We start from the raw sequence: 20,555 nt of genomic DNA, 5'->3' as shown, positions 1-20,555 counted from the left end.
ATTTTGCTGCTACAAATTTAACAAATGCAGATTGAAATACAAATGTAGATCGGCTGAGGGATTTTGCCCAAAAAAAAAATAAACCTATTGATTTTTTTCTTGATTATTTTCGTTTTTCGTTTTTTTTCCTGGCGATGATTTTTATTTTTCTGTGATTGATAACATATAACAGATGTAATCACGTGCTCATAACTTGGGAACACCTTTTTGTGAAGGACAGTTCTCAGACCAATGTGTCCATTTAGTCTAGTGCCTTAAAGGGGTTCTGCAGTTTTTTTAAACTGAGGATCTATCCTCTGGATAGATCAGCATCTGATCGGTGGGAGTCCGACACCCGGGACCCCCGCTGATCATCTGTTTGAGAAGGCAGCGGCACTGGCACTGCCAGCGCTGCGGCCTTCTCGCTGTTTACCGCAGGCCCAGTGACGTCACGACTAGTATCAATGGCCTGGGCGGGGCTAAGCTCTGTTCACTTGAATGGAGCTTAGCCCCGCCCAGGCCATTGATACTAGTCGTGATGTCACTGGGCCTGCGGTAAACAACGATCACAAACAGCTGTTCGTCAGGGGTCCCGGGTGTCGGACCCCCGCTGATCAGGTGCTGATGATCTATCCAGAGGATAGATCATCAGTTTAAAAAAACTGCAGAACCCCTTTAAGTAGAACTACAGATGAGGCCTCCCCCCAGATAAGATAAAGGCCAGGCCTCTCACACTGTAATAGCACATCTGGTCACTCTGCCCGCAATGTGCAGCTGATACCACTGGGCACCACATGCTGCATCTTTCCTTAGGGCAGTGTCGGGACCTCCCATATAACAGCAGCCGGCAGATGCCACTTTTTAGGCCTCTCAAACCTGTTCAGGCACTGAAAGAGGCTAGGAGCACACGAGAGCAGCACAAGACTTGCTTTTCTGCTTCTTGCCCGTAGTAACTGTCAGTGTAGCTGTATCCCGGGTCTAAGCACCTCAGTGTATATGGTGCCTACAATTTTCTAGGACATTCTGTGCATGCCCACAACTTTACTCCCACAGCACTCAGATAGTGGTAACTCTCCCGAGTACAGCCAATAGCAAGCCAAAAACATAGGATCGCAGATAATGACGTCAATTCAAAGGTAAAGGGAATATTGTAAATTATTATAATATAGCGCTCCAGAGGGAAAAAAATTCATATGACGATTTAATTAATGTGATTAATCGCTCAGCCTTAGGCCTCTTTCACACGAGCGTGTCCAGTCAAGGTCCAGATGCGTTGTGGCAAACCCGCGCGAGTAGGTCAGTTTTGACTGCGATTGCGTTCCGTTGTTCAGTTTTTATCGCGTGGGTGCAATGTGTTTTGCACCCGCGTGATAAAAAACTGAATGTGGTACCCAGACCCGAACTTCTTCACAGAAGTTCAGGTTTGGGTTCAAGGTTGTGTAGATTGCTATTATTTTCCCTTATAACCATGTTATAAGGGGAAATAATACATTCTGAATACAGAATGCATAGTACAATAGGGCTGGAGGGGTTAAAAAACTCACCTTAATCCACTTGTTCGCGCAGCCCGGTATCTCTTCTGTCTTCTTTGAGGAATAGGACCTTTTGATGACGTCACTACGCTCATCACATAATCCATCACCATGGATCGTCCCGATCGTGTCCTAGCAACCGTGCGTGAAAATCGCACCACATCCGCACTTGCTTGCGATTTTCAAGCAGCCCTATTCACTCCTATGGGGCCTGCGTTGCGTGAAAAGCGCACAATATAGAACATGCTGCGATTTTCACGTAACGCAAAAGTGATGCGTGAAAATCACCGCTTATGTGCTCAGCCCTATAGAAATGAATGGGTCCAGATTCAGTGCGGGTGCAATGCATTCACCTCACGCATTGCACCCGCGCGGAAATCTCGCCCGTGTAAAAGAGGCCTTATGTAGCTGTGACGGTGTATTTCTAAGGCTAGGTTCATGTAGGGCATTTGGTAAAATTTGTACAGAATTTTATCGGAAGAGCATCAGTGTAATAAAAATGCTTGTAAAGATTACAATAAATGCAGTTTTCTGTACATACAGTTTTAATGTTTATTCACACAGCTGTTTCAAAAATCGTCCACGTTGTGGCTGCAACACATGAACGGTCTTTAATATGGCAGTGAAGTCCATGTAGGGCACGGACCTGGCACCCACTGGAGACCGCAGTCTCCTATGGTCTCCAGCGCTGTAAAGAAAGATCCAAAATAGGACATGCTTTGAGTTTCAAGGAACTGTGTAGAAAAACAGTGGTGTGAATAGCTTCTATGGATTCGTGTGCTATCCATTTGTAGTCTGTTGCTCCTACTGATAGCACACAGAAAAAAAAATATGGTCGTGTGAATAGGCCATAAGGAACATTCTCTTAAACCTCTTTCTTGAAATAATACATTTCCACATCAAATTTAACATGCAGTTTTTGCATCAGTCAGGTTTAGAGTCCTCATCATATAGGCTCAGTTTGCTGAACCCAGCCTAAATCCTCTCAAGTCCAGCCTAAATTCTCAAGCTGTAGAAAGTTATTCATAACAGTAATTCACCATTATGCAAGCTAAAGTCCAAAATGCCTGACACATCCTAAAATGCCCCAACATCTCTATGGTTGGCAGTAGTGTTTGTGATTTTATTCTTTGCTGGTTGTTACTTTCTGCAGCTGTTCCTAAGGATTAACAGTACATATAGTGCCAGTGAGTAAACCTAAATCCTCTCAAATTAAGTCACGGGAAGCTAGAAAAATATCTCTTTGAAATTGCCTTGAATAGTGATTTACAGCCGAGATTCTCTGTAATCACTTTTGGAAAAATATGAATGGTTTTGCAGAAATGTGGAAAATATCTGAGAGGCCAATTATTGCAACAGCAGCTGTGCCGTGTTCAGATCAGCTCCGAGTTCCTTCCCTGCATGGACTAGAAGAATGGGGAATGCTGCACCCCTCCAAAACAATCACGATAGATATGTACAGTATGCATCTACAGTAAATGATGCTTTACACAGCAGGATGATGCAAGATTCTTACAGGGGTTGTCCAGAGTACGAAATACAGATCTGCCATTTTTCCACAAACAGTAAAACGTCCATCCATTGTCTTGATTCACTACAATAAGGATGAACTGCAGTACCAGACACAGCCCAGGGACAGATGTGGCGCTGATTCTGGAAAAAATGGACGGATCCTTTCACTTTTTTACAACCCCTGTAACAAAAAAGGTGCAGGTGGAGGCTGAAACGCTTTGACAACAAAGAAAATGTTTTTGCTTTGTAACAAGGTCTAAATGCCTAGAAAGCTGATGACATGGTGGATCTCCTTTTTATTATTTTCTACAGTACCGACTCTCAGACTTGCCATCCTTCAAGTATTACACCGCCTGTTGCTTCTTCATCTTTGTTTGTAACTTTATAGTCCAGATGCTGGTATCTCCCAAGTAAGTCATCACTGAATTGTTGGAATGTACTATGGGCAGAAGTGAGTTCTGTCCACAAACAGTGCAATAAAGATGGGAAGACATATTGGATGAATGCAAGAAGAAAGCTGACCTTTCAGTGATAAGACGCTGCAATACAGTATATGGGGATGTTATTATAGATTACATTGTTGTTGTACCTCCTGTGGTTCTTCATGGATACTTGTCTTAGATGAGTGCACTAAGGGGGGAGTTTATCAAGCCCCCAACTCCCAATTCTCGCTCCAAAAAGTTTGGAAAGTGGACATGGTTAGCGATAATAATTAGTTTCACTGCAACTTTTTAAAATGTTGCAAACTCACTCCATTAGAGGGTGACATAAAAAAATCCAGCATTAGCATTTTTTGACAAAAAGATTAGGTTTAGGCCTCATGCACACGGCCGTTGTTTTAGTCCGCATCCGAGCCGCAATTTTGGCAGCTCGGATTCAGACCCATTCACATCAATGGGGCCGCAAAAGATGCGGACAGCACTCCATGTGCTGTCCGCATCCGTTGCTCCGTTCCGTGGTCCGCGCTTTGCGGACAATAATAGGCAGTTATTTTAAAGGCTGTCTGTGCCATCCGTGTTTTGCGGATCCGCGGTTTGTGGACCGCAAAACACACAACGGTCGTGTGCATGAGGCCTTAAAGACGCACCAAAGTTAACAAACAATATGCAACATATTTTATAAATTTGGTCCAAATTACAACAAGGCAAAACGGACTTTAAAAATTCCCCTTAATGATAAATCTTCCCCCTATGTGTATCAAAACACGACCGTTCTGCTTAGAAAATTGCAAAGTTTAAACTGGGTTTTTAGGCGTTTTTGAACCGTGACTAATATTGCGCCTGCAGTGCCCTGATCTGTGTTTTCCTTTTAGGACCAGCACCCTTGGCATCTCATATGGCATTTCATTCTTCTTATTTCTACTTTTCCTATTTGCCTGCTTTGCTGGACATCTCTCTGTAAGTGGCCTACAGGGCTTTTTAGATTGCATTTATTTTCGTCCAGTATTTTCTTTCTGTTTCAGATGCATGAATATATATACTTGATTATTCTATTACATCGTGATGCCAGCCATCTTTTAGATTGAAACCACAATAAATGATTATACAATGTGCCATGTGGGCCTCATAGTGTAAATTTGTTTAAAGAAGTTCTGTGGACTCAATATTCAGTGTTCACTTTAACGATTAGTAAATGTGGTGCTTCACTTGTCTGTCATCTGGCATCATGAGACACTCATTAGTTGTGGCAGACAGCTTGCCTGCACTTGCCCCAAGTTCATATGGCCTACCGTGTATCAACTTCAATATGATGCCTTACAGTTTTTTTGTTAAACTTGACTTGACGTGGCATTTTAAAAACTTGAATCTAGAGTTGTAGACTTAAAACAGATTTGGAGCTGAGATGTAAAGAAATATATATTTAAAGAGGCTCTGTCACTTACTGTACCCTTACTTTAATAATAAAATCTAGCAGACACCCAGCACCCCCGCCGATCAGTTGGTTGAAGAGAAGGTGCGCACCGTGCCAGCGCTGCCTTCTCTTCATTGTTTACCGGCTCACCATCACAACAGCAGCGGTGAGCAGGTGTAATTACACCTAAGCTGTCCCATTCATTCTGTGGGACTGCTCCTTCCTATACACTTGGATAGGAACAAGCCATCCTATAGAAGTAAATGGGACGGCTTCTTGTAATTATACCTGCTCACAACTGCAATGTTGACGGTGAGCAGGTAAACAATGAAGGGAAGACTGCGCTGGCATGGCGTGCGCCTTCTCTTCAGCTAGCTGGTTGGTGGGTATCGGACCCCCGTCAATCTGATATTGATGTCCTATCCTGAGGATAGGTCTTAAATAAAAATAACGGACAACCCCTTTAATCTTCCAGGTCTTGTTCAAGCTTTCTTACATGGACATAGGGACTATATTTGGACATTTGTTGGCCTCTGAATGGCAAAATAGAGCTCATGCACATAAACGCGCAAGCTCAATCAGTCCAAAACCAGCATGGGCAAATTCTGATAATAAATGTCAGTGCCCACAAATGTAGCCAGTAAATGCCCACTGCTTCTTTGTGTTTTATATGCTAGTTGCCTTGTTTAATCAGATTTACTTTGTTGTTTATTACTCAAACAGAAATGTATCCTCAAAGGCCCCCAACTTCTCCACTGGGTTCCTTCCCTCTCCTCTGCTCTCTCCAGCCGGCCCTGGTTGAGAGTGCCCTTTGGAATCCTGACCGTTCTCACTGTGCTGTTTATGGCAGTGTTTAACTTGGTAATTGATCACTTTTATTTTTATGTTTGTGTGTGTATATATACATATTAACATATACATACCAGTCAGACTAGGAGATCGCAAGGTAGAAAGATCACTGTGCTTTATATGTGGTACATGGCATTTAGTAGGCTCACCTGAGAAGGGAATAAAAAAAATTGCACTTTGACTGTAATTGCCTTTGAGTCTGTAGTATGTGCTGTATCAACTTTTTAGTGGAAGTAATCTATGAATGCTAACTAAACATGGAGTACATGGAAAGTTAGCTCACATATTTTGAGGCAACTAGACTGACTAACCCTGTTGACAGCACAAGCTCAGACTAGACATGGCACTAGGCATCTCATTGGCCTACCACTTCATTCTTTGTTTTCTGGTACACAGAAACACAGCAAAGGGAATCAAAGGTATACTTTATAAGCTGTTCATGTTGACTACAGTGTGAGGATAGCAGCTGCTGTACATGAGGTGAATGCTGCACATACGGCACAGGGGAGAGGATCCTACTGAAACCAGTTGTCTTACAGCCAGACACTGCATAGTAAGAAGGAGCTCCTGGAAAACATAGGGAAGAATTCTTTATTTCTCAATTTTAATTGTGATTTGAGGCAAATTAGGAGCGTGGAGGAAGTTGAGAAAGGAAGTGTGTTTAGAGTTACAGTACTTTAATTCCATGTAAAAAATAATTGATCACTTTCAGTCATAGACAGAAGCATAGCAAACATTGCTGGGGTGCGTTTGTGTTACCTACTGTACTGTCCCTACTTACAAGCTTCAACCAGTGACTTGGTCTTGAAAACAGGCTACTCAATTTCCATTTCTTAGTGACTTCAGCCATACCACTAAAATGTCTTCCTGGTGCATGTTCTGGTCCCCCTGTCTGCTGTTTGAAAATGTATGGTACTCTTGGCCTATAAACTTTATCTAGAATGATTATAATTCTTTGTATTCCATAAAAGATAATCGCTGATGGAGTCTTTTCATTCAGTTCTTTTTACCAGAAACATCGTGTCGAGTTGTGTCCATGAATGCATCCACTTCAGCCACTGAAGTCGAAATGCCATACAGTTTGCCGGTTAGTAGAGCTTTGGTTTTAGTGACTTTAGAAATATGCATCTGATATATAGAGATAAAACACAAACCTTTATTAAAGGGGTATTATTCCAGTTAGATGAAGTTGTCCCCTATCCACAGGATAGTGGATAACTATTAGATTGGTGGAGGTCCGACTGCTGGGATGCCCACTGATTTCAAGATGGAGCCCCATAACTCTTAAATAAATGGAGCGCCATATCGAGCATGTGCAGTGCCGCTCTATTCATCTCTATAGGACTGCCAGAAAAAGCTGAGCGCTTGTACTCTGCTATCTCTGGCAGTCCCATAGGGCTCATGCACGACCTGCTGCTTCATTCATTTAAGGGTTACGGGGCTCCATCTTGTGATTAGTGATTGGACCCCCACCAATCTTCATCTAATTGGAATATTCCTTTAAATTTCAGTCTAATTGATTATAAACGCATTGCCAATTTTTCTTTGTATAGTTGTAATAGTATGTTCCATTGTATAACTTTTGACCTTGTAGTTTACTTATAACGCCATTTCTTTTCCGCGTGTCATAGTTCTAAGTTTATCTTTGAAACACAAGAAAAACGTTATACTTTTTTTTGTGTGTTTTCTATTGGCTGAAAGTGAATCTGCATGGCTGAATATGCTGTTTTATAAGGACCACGTATTACAGCTACAGGTCTATTAGCTAAAACGGCTCATTGTTATGCTTTCTAATGCAAGTTCTGAAAAAATGCAGCAGATTTTTCACTCTGGGGGTAGCACTCCCCCGCTTCTCTCTGTGGTAACTGATGGCCTGAGAAATGCTCCCTTCATGCATACAACAGACTCCGATTTAGCATTTCTTAAAAGGGTTGTACAGTGGAGTAATATTGCTGACTTATCCTCAGGATAGGTCATCAATATCAGATAGGAGGGGGTCCAAGTTGCAACACCCCTTCCGCTTGTGCTGCCTCCTTTTCATCGTTTACCCACGCGTTGTCTCCTTTGCAGCAGTGGTGCCGTGTAATTACAACTGCTCATGCCATTCACTTGAATGGTACTGAGCACTTGTAATGACACTGGGCTGCCACTGCAAAGGACAACGTGCGAGTAATTGACCTCCATCCTTATCTCGTATATACATAGATAAATGTGTGTGTATGTAGTATGTACATAATATGATATATAATCTCACACACACAGGCAAAATTTCCCAGTGTCTGTGCGGAGCGTAGTGCCCAAGTGCAGTGTAAATCTACATCTTCCAAGAAGTATATGTTAGTGTGCCACTTTTTTTATCATAATGGTGGTCCCATGTCTTTTGCTAATTATGTTCTTACCCTGATTCACATACTACACCATATTTATTGCTTCAGTGAAGTTAATATGTTCTTCACTTGGCATATACAGTAGGGTGTCACTGTTCTTACGCTCCCGTACTGAACATTACTCATCATCTTACCAGTCTGTCTCTGGAGGAACACACAAAGACTTGAGGTGTGGTGCACAACACCTCATCTTATTCAGCAGGAAGCGGAATCCTCCTCTCCAACATTGCAAAAACCCTAATAATCCAAACGGCCTAATAGTAAATCTGTCTTGGTTGCTATGGACAACTAAGATTTACTATTAGGCAGTTTGATTTAAATATATTAGAGGCGGACTACTTTTCCATGGACCACCCTGTATAAATATGAGTTCTACATAAGTGTATGAGGCGATGGTATTAAGTCACCGTAATAGTTGTATACACAGCGACTTTCTCACTCTCTTTTTTTCCCCCCTCTCTAGTATTACATGTACTGCTGCATTCTGGGGCTGCTCGCTTGCTCTGCATTCCTGCTCATGAACTTTGAAGTCAAGCTGATCCTGCTGAGCATCGCCCTGGTGATATACAATATAATCTTCTTGCACACTCACAGCTGGCTATCTGACTGTTACATTGATTTGCTGTCTAAGAGCCAGAACATTTCCAGGTACGCTCCTGCCGCCAGCTTTGTGTTATAGCTATTGATCTAGTACACCACTTACAGCACAGTCTCCAGATATTCTTTTGGAACATGCTGGGAGTTATATATCTTAGTAAGTCCTCATAAACAGATTACTAATCACATGACCACTGTGTTCTTCACAATTATCACATTATATTACATGTATTGTTTTCTTACTTTAGGCTAGGACTCCTAAAGGAGCCGAAAATGATGGGCAGTGTTTCATTATTCATCTTCTTCTTAACCCTCTTGGCACTGGCCCGGCAGGTGAGTCCTTGTCATTTGTTGAGGATTTGGACACCAAGGAGAAAAATCTAGGAAACCCATTCCGCCGAATCCTTTTACTGGTCATTCTTGTTTGGAGCGCAATGGGGCAGCTTTACACTGGACAGGCTGCAGCTCGTGAGCACATAAGCCCGTAGTTATGCCCATGACCATTGTGATAAATTTTGAGCATCTTCTGACTGTTACATCTAAGTTTCTTCTGTCTACTATACAGTGTTACTTTCTGCATTTTTTTCGGCCCCCAACACATCAGCATGCATGTGTACTGTATTGTGGTATATGCATGAAGATGTTTCTAACAGATAGGAAAGCTGGCTTTCTGATATATTGGATGCTGCCTTCTTTAAATGATCATGATTCTGTCTTGTTAATGGATAACAGCAGCTCCCAATGTAAGAATAACAGGCTGCAGAGCCTAATGGTCCATTAATAAAAATGGATGTTGCTTAATGAGTAAATTACTATCTATGGATTTTATGTCGGTGTTGTGGGAATGTTAGTTCAGTGAATCATTTTGTAGTAGTATAATGTGAATTATAGTTGATGTCACATTTCTATAATTTTCTAACTTTGCAGAACGAATTTTACTGTCGGCTTGACTTTCTTTGGAAAAGGAAGTTTAAAATGGAGCGTGAACGTATTGAGACCATGGAGAATCTTAATCGTGTTCTGCTGGAAAATGTCCTTCCAGCTGATGTAGCCCAGCAGTTTATTGGGCAGAACCTTAGGAATGAGGTAATTTACTCCTAATAAGCTCTGTTGTGTATACATTTAGAAGTCGCCAGCATTACTTGTTCACACACTGCACCGACGCAATTTGTTGTATCATTGTAATGGGTTTTTGTTGCATTAATGCGTAAAACCTGTCAAAATAACAGTGTACAGTCTATCTAATATCTGTCTATCTCTCTGTCTAATATCCATCTCTGTCTATCTATCTAATAAATCCAAAAAAACGAGGCAGCACTCCGACTTCGGGTGAAAGGGTGATGACCCAATTTATTTCCCAGGCAACGTTTCGGCCCACTCAATGAGGCCTTTGTCTATCTATCTAGAGATAAAAGAAAACAGAGTTAGGGCTAAGGAGGGGGTGGGTAGGTGGGGGAAGGGAATGGGGATTGGGAGAAGGGCATGGTGGAAGTGGCGCCAGAGAGCTACCAGATGGGTATGAAGCAGGTGCCAGGGACTAGATGTAAATAAATATTGGATATAGGAAGTAGCAAGGTCAATCAAGGGACAGTGCACCAAGAAGGGCTGGGTAAACTGCAAAATATGCTAGAGCAGGCATGCTCAACCTGCGGCCCTCCAGCTGTTGCAAAACTACAACTCCCATCATTCCCTGACAGCCTACAGCTATCAGCCTACAGAAGGGCATGGTGAGAGTTGTAGTTTTACAACAGCTGGAGGGCCGCTAGAGAGACGGAAAAAGAGAAAGACAAAACACCTGCAGAGGTGAAGGGGATGTCGTGGGGGCGCCAATAGACCAGTCAGATGGTGTAGACCAAGATGATAGAGTAGAATAAATAATGAGATGGTGGATCATAAAATATAATAAATTATGTTAATAATAAAATCAAATAAATAAAAATATTAAAATCAACCCTGTGATTAGGGAATAGGACTTACTTCACCAGGGAGGGGGGTACAAGATAAGCTCAGTACACTTGTGCCCTCGCCGAGGTCGCTTGTCAGATGTTATGAAAGCTTCTGTATCCCTAAGATCATCACAGGAACTCCAGAGTAGGTAGGCAGAAGTCTTTATTGGAAAATCAATAAGCTCAACGCGTTTCGGGGGAAATATACAAGTCCTCTTCTTCAGGAGCATAAAGGAAGTTATACACACTGACATATATATAGGGACACAATATAGTCACTAGCTAATTGTGAGTGCTGTGTTCAATTAGGGTGGCCGGAAGTGGGAAATACGCCACCCCCGGGGCCCTACATTATCGTTACCATGGCCTTCCCCCGGCGCTTGCAGTCCACTGTGGAATGCACTGAGCGGCCACTTCCAGTTCCGGTCTGGCGTTTATCACAAGACTGGAACCTTATTTAGGATATCAACATACATCCACTTGAATTCCACGGCGACACGCACCGAATGGCCACTTCTGGTTCCAGTCTGATATTGAACGCAGGACTTGGACCCCTTTTAGGATACCCACATACATCTACAATTCGTGGGTAAATCTACCCTGATTAACTCTCCCGGCCTAATAAAATATATATATAATATTAATATATATATATATATTTTATGATTTTACACCAACAGAAAACTGGAAGTGACGTATTTCCCACTTCGGCCGCTCTAATTGAAATCAGCGCTCACAATTGGCTAGTGACTATATTGTGTCCCTATATATATGTCCGTGTCTATACCTTCCTTTATGCTCCTGAAGAAGGGGACCTGTATATTTCCCCGAAACGCGTTGAGCTTATTGATTATCTACTCTGGAGTCCCTGTGATTATCTTGGGGATACAGAAGCTTTCATAATATCTGACAAGCGACCATCGGCGAGGGAGGAAAGGGCACAAGTGTACTGAGCTTATCTTCTACCACCCTCTCCCTGGTGAAGTAAGTCCCATTCCTTAATCACAGGGTTTATATTTTTGATTAATTTGATTTTATTATTAATATAATTTATTATATGTTATGATCCACCATCTCATTATTTATTCTACTCTATCATCTTGGTCTACACCATCTGGCCGGTCTATTGGCGCCCCCACGACATCCCCAGCTCCTCTGCAGGTGTTTTATCTTTCTCTTTTTCCTTCTGTCAGTCTCATGTCCAGGGATCAGCAACCTCTGGCACTCCAGCTGTTCTGAAACTACAACTTCAGACTACAGAATCCTCTGTTCACTTCTATGGGAGCTACAAGAACAGCCAAGAAAGTGTGCATGCTGGGAGTTGTAGTTTCACAGCAGCTGGAGTGTTGAAGGTTGCTGATCCCTGATCTGATCTCTTTGATTCTTTATTTGTAAGAGGGGTTAAAGCAATAAGCATGCCTTCTGTACCTGCAGGACCTGTATTACCAGTCTTATGACTGTGTCTGTGTCATGTTTGCATCAATACCTGACTTCAAGGAATTTTACACAGAATGTGATGAAAACCACGAGGGCTTGGAGTGTCTGCGTCTACTTAATGAGATAATAGCAGATTTTGATGAGGTGAGAAAAAAATATGTATACTTTATTTAGTTTTTTTCATAAAGTCAGAAATTAATTACTGAACTTTAAACTGCTGGTGGAATTCATGTCCTTCCTGCCCGACCACAAAATTTTTTAAAGAAAATCTGTGCAGTAATAGAATGTCATTATAAATACACAACTATAAGGCTACTTCTAAAAGTAGTGGAAATGCTTCAGATTGTCTATTGCTACTGTAATATGTGGTTTTGGCACTTACAGATTTGGACAAAGTAGATGAGATTTTACCAGATCTCATCCACACACTGCAGAAAAAGTGTCCATGTGTATATTGACACCTTAGCGATGATCTGCCTATGTAAAAGTGCCGCCGATTACCCAATGAACAAACAGACGCTCGTTCATCAGGCAGTCGCATTTTTTATGCAGGCTAATAAAATGGTTTTCCAGTGGCAGATCGTGCTCTAATCACACTTTGCTGCCAGAAAATAATATGGTTCTGTATGGGGACAAGTGGCGGCATTAGCGATCGTTCCTCCCCATACAGTGAAGGAGATTGCTGCATGTAATAGCAGTGGTCTCCTCCACTGACGAGCAGGTGATTGTGAACCTGACTGCAGAATATAAGATTTCTCCCCTTGTTCTGCATGTGTCACATTGTACCTCTGAGTGAATAACAACACGCAATGACTGATATGCAGATGAAAGCATTAGAAATAACGTTTGGGAGTTCATGGTGTGTGCATTTGAGGTGCTGACAAAATATGTCCCTATGAAACGTGCTTGGTGTTGCTTTAAAAAGATATATCATTAGTTGTCAAGTATAACTTCAAAGGTATAAAAGATGAATAACTAGAATTTTACATGCTTTATTCTTTTCCAGCTGCTTTCAAAACCGAAATTCAGCAGTGTTGAAAAAATCAAAACCATCGGCAGTGCATATATGGCAGCAACAGGATTAAACGCTACATCAGGACAAGAAAACCCACAGGTATCCTTCATACCGACACACCTAACAGATATACTGTAGGTCCCTCTGGTCACTGTTCCCTCTAAACTGTGCAATCTGGAAATTACACAGTTAAAAACTCCACACTGTTGTTTGGCTCATAGACCTCATTAGAATATATTGTTTTAACTCTTTCATGCCCAGAGCCCACGGCTTAGAGGAAACACTGCCTGTGGAGTACTATACAGGTTGCCCATCACCAGTATAGTATTCAGGTAACAGGGAGCTATGGCCATTCCTTTTTTCTAAACCATAGGACCTATTCTTCCACCCAGCCGCATTCCTGCCTAAAAAAGGACACTGCTGTGCGGAATCCTATGTGAATTATCTCTGCCGACATTTCTGATTCATGTCTATTTCTTATATAGGATGGAGACAGGAATTATAACCATATTGGCATCATGGTAGAGTTTGCTACTGCCCTTATAGGAAAGCTGGACTTGATCAATAAGCACTCTTTTAACAATTTCAAGCTGCGTGTTGGTGAGTTAAGTGTTATATCTTGGCTATTTATGTTTTTTTATATATATATATATATATATATAATTGTTCATATATCCTTCTCTCAGTTTTCCATATAGTTCACTAGGCATCTTCTTTTTCCCATCACCTAGGTATTAATCACGGACCTGTAGTTGCTGGGGTTATAGGAGCCCAAAAGCCTCAATATGACATCTGGGGTAACACAGTAAATGTGGCAAGCCGAATGGACAGCACAGGTGTACTTGGGAAAATTCAGGTATCTCCGACATTAAAAGGATTTATAAACTGGTCGCAGTTAATAGAAAATGAATTCAGAAAATGATGGTGATTGTTATGATAGTAAGATATGTTATTCTGAATCCATCACATCCAAAATAAGCACTTGAATTGCATTATATATGAAAAAGTATGGTTTCACGTTGCATGTTGATGCAGTTTTTGAAGCCAAAACTAGGAGTAGATAAAAAGAGTATCATATAGTATCTCCACTTTATAATTCTCCTTCCTTTACTATCAACTCCTTGATTTGACTTAAAGGGAACCTGTCCCCGGGATTTTGTGTATAGAGCTGAGGACATGGGTTGCTAGCTGGCCGCTAGCCCATCCGCAATATCCAGTCCCCATAGCTCTGTGTGCTTTTATTGTGTAAAAAAAACGATTTGATACATATGCAAATTAACCTGAGATAAGTCCTGTCCCGGACTCATCTCACGTACAGGACTCATCTCAGGTTAATTTGCATATGCATCAAATCTTTTTTTTTTTTTTTTACACAATAAAAGCACACAGAGCTATGGGGACTGGGTATTGCGGATGTGCTAGCGGCCATCTAGCAACCCATGTCCTCAGCTCTATACACAAAATCCCGGGGACAGGTTCCCTTTAAAAATCTGCATCAAAAGGCCCTAAACATGATTTCTTAGATTTTGGATGAATATTGGAAAACCCACTGTGTATGTGTTAGCAGAATAAACATTTGCCATATGTGAGTCTAGAAAGAAAGAGAGACTGCTTCCACTGCTACTGGTTATTTTCTTTAAAAACTCTACTTTTCTGCGGAAGGTACAGTAAAGAGGTGTTCAGAAATTCACCTGAAAAAATACAGTTTTCTAAGCCCCATTGTCAGCATTGAGCACCCTTTATTGGTGGTCACAGCAGCGCCCTCCACTTCCTCTCTAGTAGTAAAACTTGTGCCCACATGCGTGCACACACACACACACACACACACACATATTTGACCACTTCCCCTCCTCCGCTGCAGGTAGTCACAGCAGAGGACAACCCTGAGCCCACCTATACTGTTGATTTACTAATGTACATATTTAATAGGAATCTGTCACTAGTGTTAGGCTGTCCTCTCTGAAGGTGGCATAAATTGGTGGCAAAGACCCTGACCAAAAGAGTCACTTTCTTTTACTGACCCAGTCATTTTGCTAAAATCAGTGCTGAAGCCCACTCAATACAGAAGGCACATTAGGGAGTCTAACTGCTCTCCCTGCCCTCTGATTGACAATTCTCTTTTTATAACAGGGGCATTCAGGCGCTGCTGAATATGAGGACTGCTGTAAAGAGGACTCCAGCACTCTGCTCGTGCTGGAGCTGTTCAATATTGATTTTTAGCAAAATGACTGGGTCCGTACAGGAAAAGGACCCAGTGTTTTGCTCAGGGTATCCAGCATCAGTTTATACCGCAGTTAGAGAAAGCGGCATAAGGCCGAATGCACACGGTCGTGTTCCGCGGCCGAGAGCGGTCCGTGGTATGCCGGGCTGGATTCCCAGCCCGACATACCACGGACCGCTCTCGGCCGCGGAACACAGCCGTGTGCATTCGGCCTAACACTGGTGACTGATTTGCAGGCTATACTGAAGTTCCTAATTGACTCTGGCTGCCAGGCTGTAAATTGTATCACACCTATAAAAGTTTAATTGTTGATGTGGTGTTGCCATTTAGTGCTTATAAGTGCAATTTTTATTTATGAGCCATTGTGTCTTGGCCATTTTTATATGCTAAAAAGCATGCTGCATTATTAAACGGTGCTCCTTTTAATTGCTGTAAATGTATTATTTTCAGTGCTCCCATTATTACTGGATGCACTTTATGAACAATCAGAGAAAGGAGATGGTTATTTATTACTTAATGGTATTAATGTATAGTTTATATTGGTTCCAGGATCAGTTCCAAGTTGTAGCCTTGTGTAAAAAAAAATATATATATAATCACATTTTCTCCATCAATCTGCACTGAATGAATACCCCAAACTTTTGCTAATTTATTAAACAGGAAAAACTAATATTTTGCATGGACATTAGTATTCAGACCCCTTGCCATGACACTATTAATTTAGCTCTCGGGGCCTCCCGAGATATTTATACACCTGGATTGGAGTCCACCGTTGGTAAATTCAGTTGATTGGACATGATTTCCAAAGAATATGTCTATATAAGGTCTCACAGCTGACCATTGTAGCAAAACCAAGCCATGAGGAGGAAAGAACTGCCTGTAGAGCTCAGAGACAGGATTGTGTGGAGGCGCAGATCTGAAAAAGAGTACGAAAAATATTTACTGCACTGAAAGATCCCAAGAACATAGAGGCCGACATATTTCTTAAATGGAAAACGTTTGGCACAACCAGGACACTTCCTAGAGCTGGCTGCCCCACTAAACTCATTAGGGGGAGAAGAACTTTGGTAAGAGAGCTGAGCAAGAACCCAATGGTCACTCTGGCTAAGCTCCAAAGATCCTGTGAGCAGATGAAATAAACTTCCAGAAGGTCAACCATCACTGCAGCACTCCACCAATTTGAACGTTATGTTACAGTGGCCAGAAAGAAGCATTTTCTCAGTAAAAGACACATGAAAACCCTCCTGGAGTTTGCAAAAGGACTCTGACTGTGAGAAACAAGATTTTAAGCATTGTGCCTGGAGAAAACAAGGCACTGTTCATTATCTGCCCCCAATACCATCCCTACAGTGAAACATGGGGATGGCAGCATCATGTTGTGGGGCTGTTTTTCATTGGCTGGGACAGGGAGACTGATAAGGGTTTAGGAAATGGTGTATGGAGCAAAGTACAGAGATAGTTTTTATGAAAACCTGATCCAGAGTGCTCTGGACCTCAGACTGGGCCAAAGGTTCACCTTCCAAAAAGACACTGACCCTAAGCACACAGCCAAGACAACACAGAAGTGGCTTAGGGTTATCTCTGTGAATGCCCTTGAGTGGTCCAGCCAGACACCTGTCTTGAACCAAATCTAAAATCTCTGGAGAGGCCCATCCAGCCTAACAGAGTTTGAGCGGATCTGCAGAGAAAAATGGCAGAAAATCCCCAAATCTAGGCATGCAAACCTTGTGGCATCATCCCCAATAAGCCTAGAGGCTGTAATTGCTGCTAAGAGTGCTTCAAATAAGTACTCAGTAAAGCGTCTGAATACTTATGTCAATGCAAGATTTTAGTTTTTTCTCTTCAATAAATTAGCAAAGATTTCGAACATTCTGTTTTCACTTTAGGGAGAATGTTGGGGGGGGAAAAAAACTAGATTTTTTAAATGTTATTTTAGCATAAGGCCTCTTTCACACGGGTGAGTTTTTTCACACGGGTGCAATGCGTGAGGTGAACGCATTGCACCCGCACTGAATCCGGACCCATTCATTTCTATGGGGCTGTGCACATGAGTGGTAATTTTCACGCATCACTTGTGCATTGCGTGAAAATCGCAGCAAGCTATATATTGTGTGTTTTCCACGCAACGCAGTCCCCATAGAAGTGAATGGGGCTGCGTGAAAATCGCAAGCATTTTAAAGTTATTACCCCACATTAAGTGACACATGTCAGATTTGCAAAAAACGGCCTGGTCCTTAAGGTAAAAAATGGCAAGGTCCTTAAGGGGTTAATGAAAATTAGTATACATATTGCCATCATGCTGAATACGCTGCACAAGCACAAATTCTGTTCTTGCCTGACTAACCCACTTATTTTCTCAGGTCACTGAAGAAACCAGTAAAGTCCTTCAGAAGTTAGGGTACACCTGTGATCGCAGAGGAGTCATCAAGGTTAAGGGCAAAGGTCAATTGTGCACCTATTTTGTTTCCACTGATATGGCACGTTCAGGTTCCCAGGGAAATGTCCTTAATTAGGTTTTGCAGTGGCAACTGGACTTGCACAGTGGACTTTCTAAGGCAAAAACCCATCCTTTTTTGAACTTTTTTGTTAGCGTTCGACTACCAGAATATAACAAAGAAGCTGATCTGTTCATGACTAACATATCAAAAATTTTTATGACAATCATGACCTGGCAGCGAGGATGCATTCAGTCGCTAGCTGTGGATCAAGGAAAATCATTTGTGCATTATGCCAACTTCAGGATATCAGCACATATTCAGCGGGCACTGCCATACAGCACAAACTAAGAACCACTGATGTTGTATTCTTGGAAGTACATGGACAAAGAAGTTGGATTGTGTCATGTCATTTGCAGTGCAAAATGACATAGAAACTGTTAGAAACCTGCAAAAGGACAGTGTCATATCTCCCCCCTGTGGGGACTCTGTGTATTGCTTCAAAATAAATGTGTGTCCAGCCTGTGATACAACTCTGAGTAGAATAACTGGAAATGTGAAAGAAAATGAGCAGTCTGGGACTGGCCCGCAAGAGACTACTACAGATGTGTTTCCTGTATTGTAATACATTCAGTACAGCACTGAACGTATTGCTCTGTACATAGCTATATTTATATACTGCAGCATCATTACCGTTGTATTTATTCATCGTAATAAATTCTTGTTAATAAATCCTTGTTCTGTATGTTTGGAAGCAACCAAAAGAACACAAATATTTTAGCGCCTTCAATTATCTGGACGGTCAGGCTCTGAAACACAGTGTCAGTGGTGGGGGTGACAGACCATTAATAAATGGTGTCAGTACAAACTAGTTTGGCCACAGTTGTAAGTCTGATTTAGGATTGGCAGATTAATCTAGAGAGTTGATTTGATTGTCGCTTGGGGTATAATTTAATTTTCTTTTCCTATGAGAATAAATTGGCTACTCCCTCACCCTCATGGGCTTTTTGACCACTTAAAGAAAAAAAGAAGGTCACACATATAGGGTTTTTGTTTTTTTTTGGGGCTGAAATTTCTGCAACTGTACCATTCATCTAAATGGGGCTTGCGGAACTCCATATACATGCTGTAGAATAATCCTCATTAAAGGGATTGGCCACTTCTGAACCCCCTCCTGATCATCCCTAACGGTGTAGCTTCAGGCAGAAAAGAACAATACTGTTTTGAATGAACACCATTCAGAACTATGTAACTGCAGAAGGGGGCCATGTCCGAGATCTGATTCTTAGCGGTCCGCAATGTACTGGCACTGGCCATGTGAACTCTATTTGCGGATGTAGTCCCATTGACTTGAATAGGTCCACATCTGCCAGATATGACCATAGAAAGGGCTTCACCTATCTTTTTGTGGTGCAGAGGCACAGATCAGAAGCCCATTGAAGCACTTTGTAGTGCTTCCGATCCATGCCTCCACTCTGCAAAAATATAGGTGAAGCCCTATCTACGGTCATATCTGGCGGATGCGGACCCATTAAAGTCAATGGATCCGATCCACATTTATGATACAGGCACTGGCCGTGTGCACTCTGTATGTTGCTGACCTGCCGTTTACGGTCCGCAATCTAGACATTGAGCAAGTACGCTCGTGGGCATGAGTCCTTAGGCTGTGATTGGGCTACAATTTTCTTGTTTTAAAAGAGGATAATCTACAACTTAAAAAAATAAGACCAAGATTGTGGCAATAGCCGTGATGGATTGCAAGTTACAGCTCTTAGTAATGGGTTCCACTGAAAGCTGCATATACCTGATTTTCTAAATGCTTTATCTCTCCATATAGCTCACATAGCATATTGGCCTTGTTTAAAAGCTTAGATTATCAGCTTTCAAATAAGACCAGGCTCATACTTGTAGCTGCTACCCAGCCCCAGATATTAAAGGTTAAAGCGGCACCTAATTAGGCCGACTTTTGCCAGTGTCCATGTCATGGTGTCAAATAAGTTGCACTAAACAATTGTAACCTACACACACACACACACACACACACACACACACACACAAACATCAGTAAAGTTTCAGTTTTAAACTGTCCCACCTGAGCATATCCTGTATATAGTAAAATATGCCGACCTCTTCTCTAGTGATACCTGTTAGACACTGCAGTTAACAATTAAATTTCTTATATATTTGACAGATAGGAAAGGTTTCTATCAGAAAATACATTTTCCACTGTAAAGAGCCATTTCTCTCACCTTTAGGCTACTTTCACACTAGCGTTTTCAATTCCGCTATTGAAATGTCATAGGCTCTCAATAGAGGAAGAAAACGCTTCAGTTTTGTCCCCATTCATTGTCAATGAGGACAAAACTGAACGAAACGGAATGCACCAAAATGCATTCCGTTCCGTTTGGTTGCGATCCCATCGCGGGCAGAATAACGCTTTTTCTGTCCGCGATGTGGTGCGGAGCAAGACGGATCAGTTTTCTCTGACACAATAGGCTATATAAGACATAATACAACCGGATCCGTTCATGCCGGATGCATGCGGTTGTATTATTGTAACAGAAGCGTTTTTGCAGATCCATGACGGTAGCCTTAGTGGTTGGTTAGAAGGCCTCTGGCTGCCCACCCATGACATGTAAATACTGTAGATGGCAAACAAGATGGTGGCAGCCATGGCATTTACTCATGTGACCGCTTTCCTGGCTGCCTCTTTTCCAGAGTAGGGAGTAGGTGCTGGACAGTAGCTGAACTGGTCCAGCGCCTGTTCAGAAGAGGATGCAGCTAGGGACACCTA

At 42.0% G+C, this 20,555-nt stretch overlaps 1 protein-coding gene across 5 annotated transcripts in view; it reads left to right on the top strand.

Moving 5' to 3' along the window:
- ADCY4 (adenylate cyclase 4) overlaps positions 1–20,316 on the top strand; it is a 96,336-nt gene extending 76,020 nt beyond the window's left edge. For all 5 annotated transcript variants that reach the window (XM_040416781.1, XM_040416783.1, XM_040416778.1 and 2 more), the window contains exons 15-26: positions 3,336–3,433; positions 4,336–4,420; positions 5,598–5,735; positions 6,724–6,810; positions 8,574–8,758; positions 8,956–9,040; positions 9,635–9,793; positions 12,088–12,234; positions 13,097–13,204; positions 13,591–13,705; positions 13,837–13,961; positions 17,687–20,316. In XM_040416781.1, coding sequence (XP_040272715.1) covers positions 3,336–3,433; positions 4,336–4,420; positions 5,598–5,735; positions 6,724–6,810; positions 8,574–8,758; positions 8,956–9,040; positions 9,635–9,793; positions 12,088–12,234; positions 13,097–13,204; positions 13,591–13,705; positions 13,837–13,961; positions 17,687–17,839 — 1,485 coding nt within the window. In that variant the 3' untranslated portion in view covers positions 17,840–20,316. The remainder of the gene's footprint in view (positions 1–3,335; positions 3,434–4,335; positions 4,421–5,597; positions 5,736–6,723; positions 6,811–8,573; positions 8,759–8,955; positions 9,041–9,634; positions 9,794–12,087; positions 12,235–13,096; positions 13,205–13,590; positions 13,706–13,836; positions 13,962–17,686) is intronic.
- Positions 20,317–20,555: the final 239 nt, after the last annotated feature.

This window comes from Bufo bufo, chromosome 2, assembly GCF_905171765.1.
Source record: "Bufo bufo chromosome 2, aBufBuf1.1, whole genome shotgun sequence".
NCBI classification, from domain to species: Eukaryota; Metazoa; Chordata; class Amphibia; order Anura; family Bufonidae; genus Bufo; species Bufo bufo.
The sequence above is the reverse complement of the archived record's forward strand: the minus strand, read 5'-3'. Positions and strand labels throughout refer to the sequence as shown.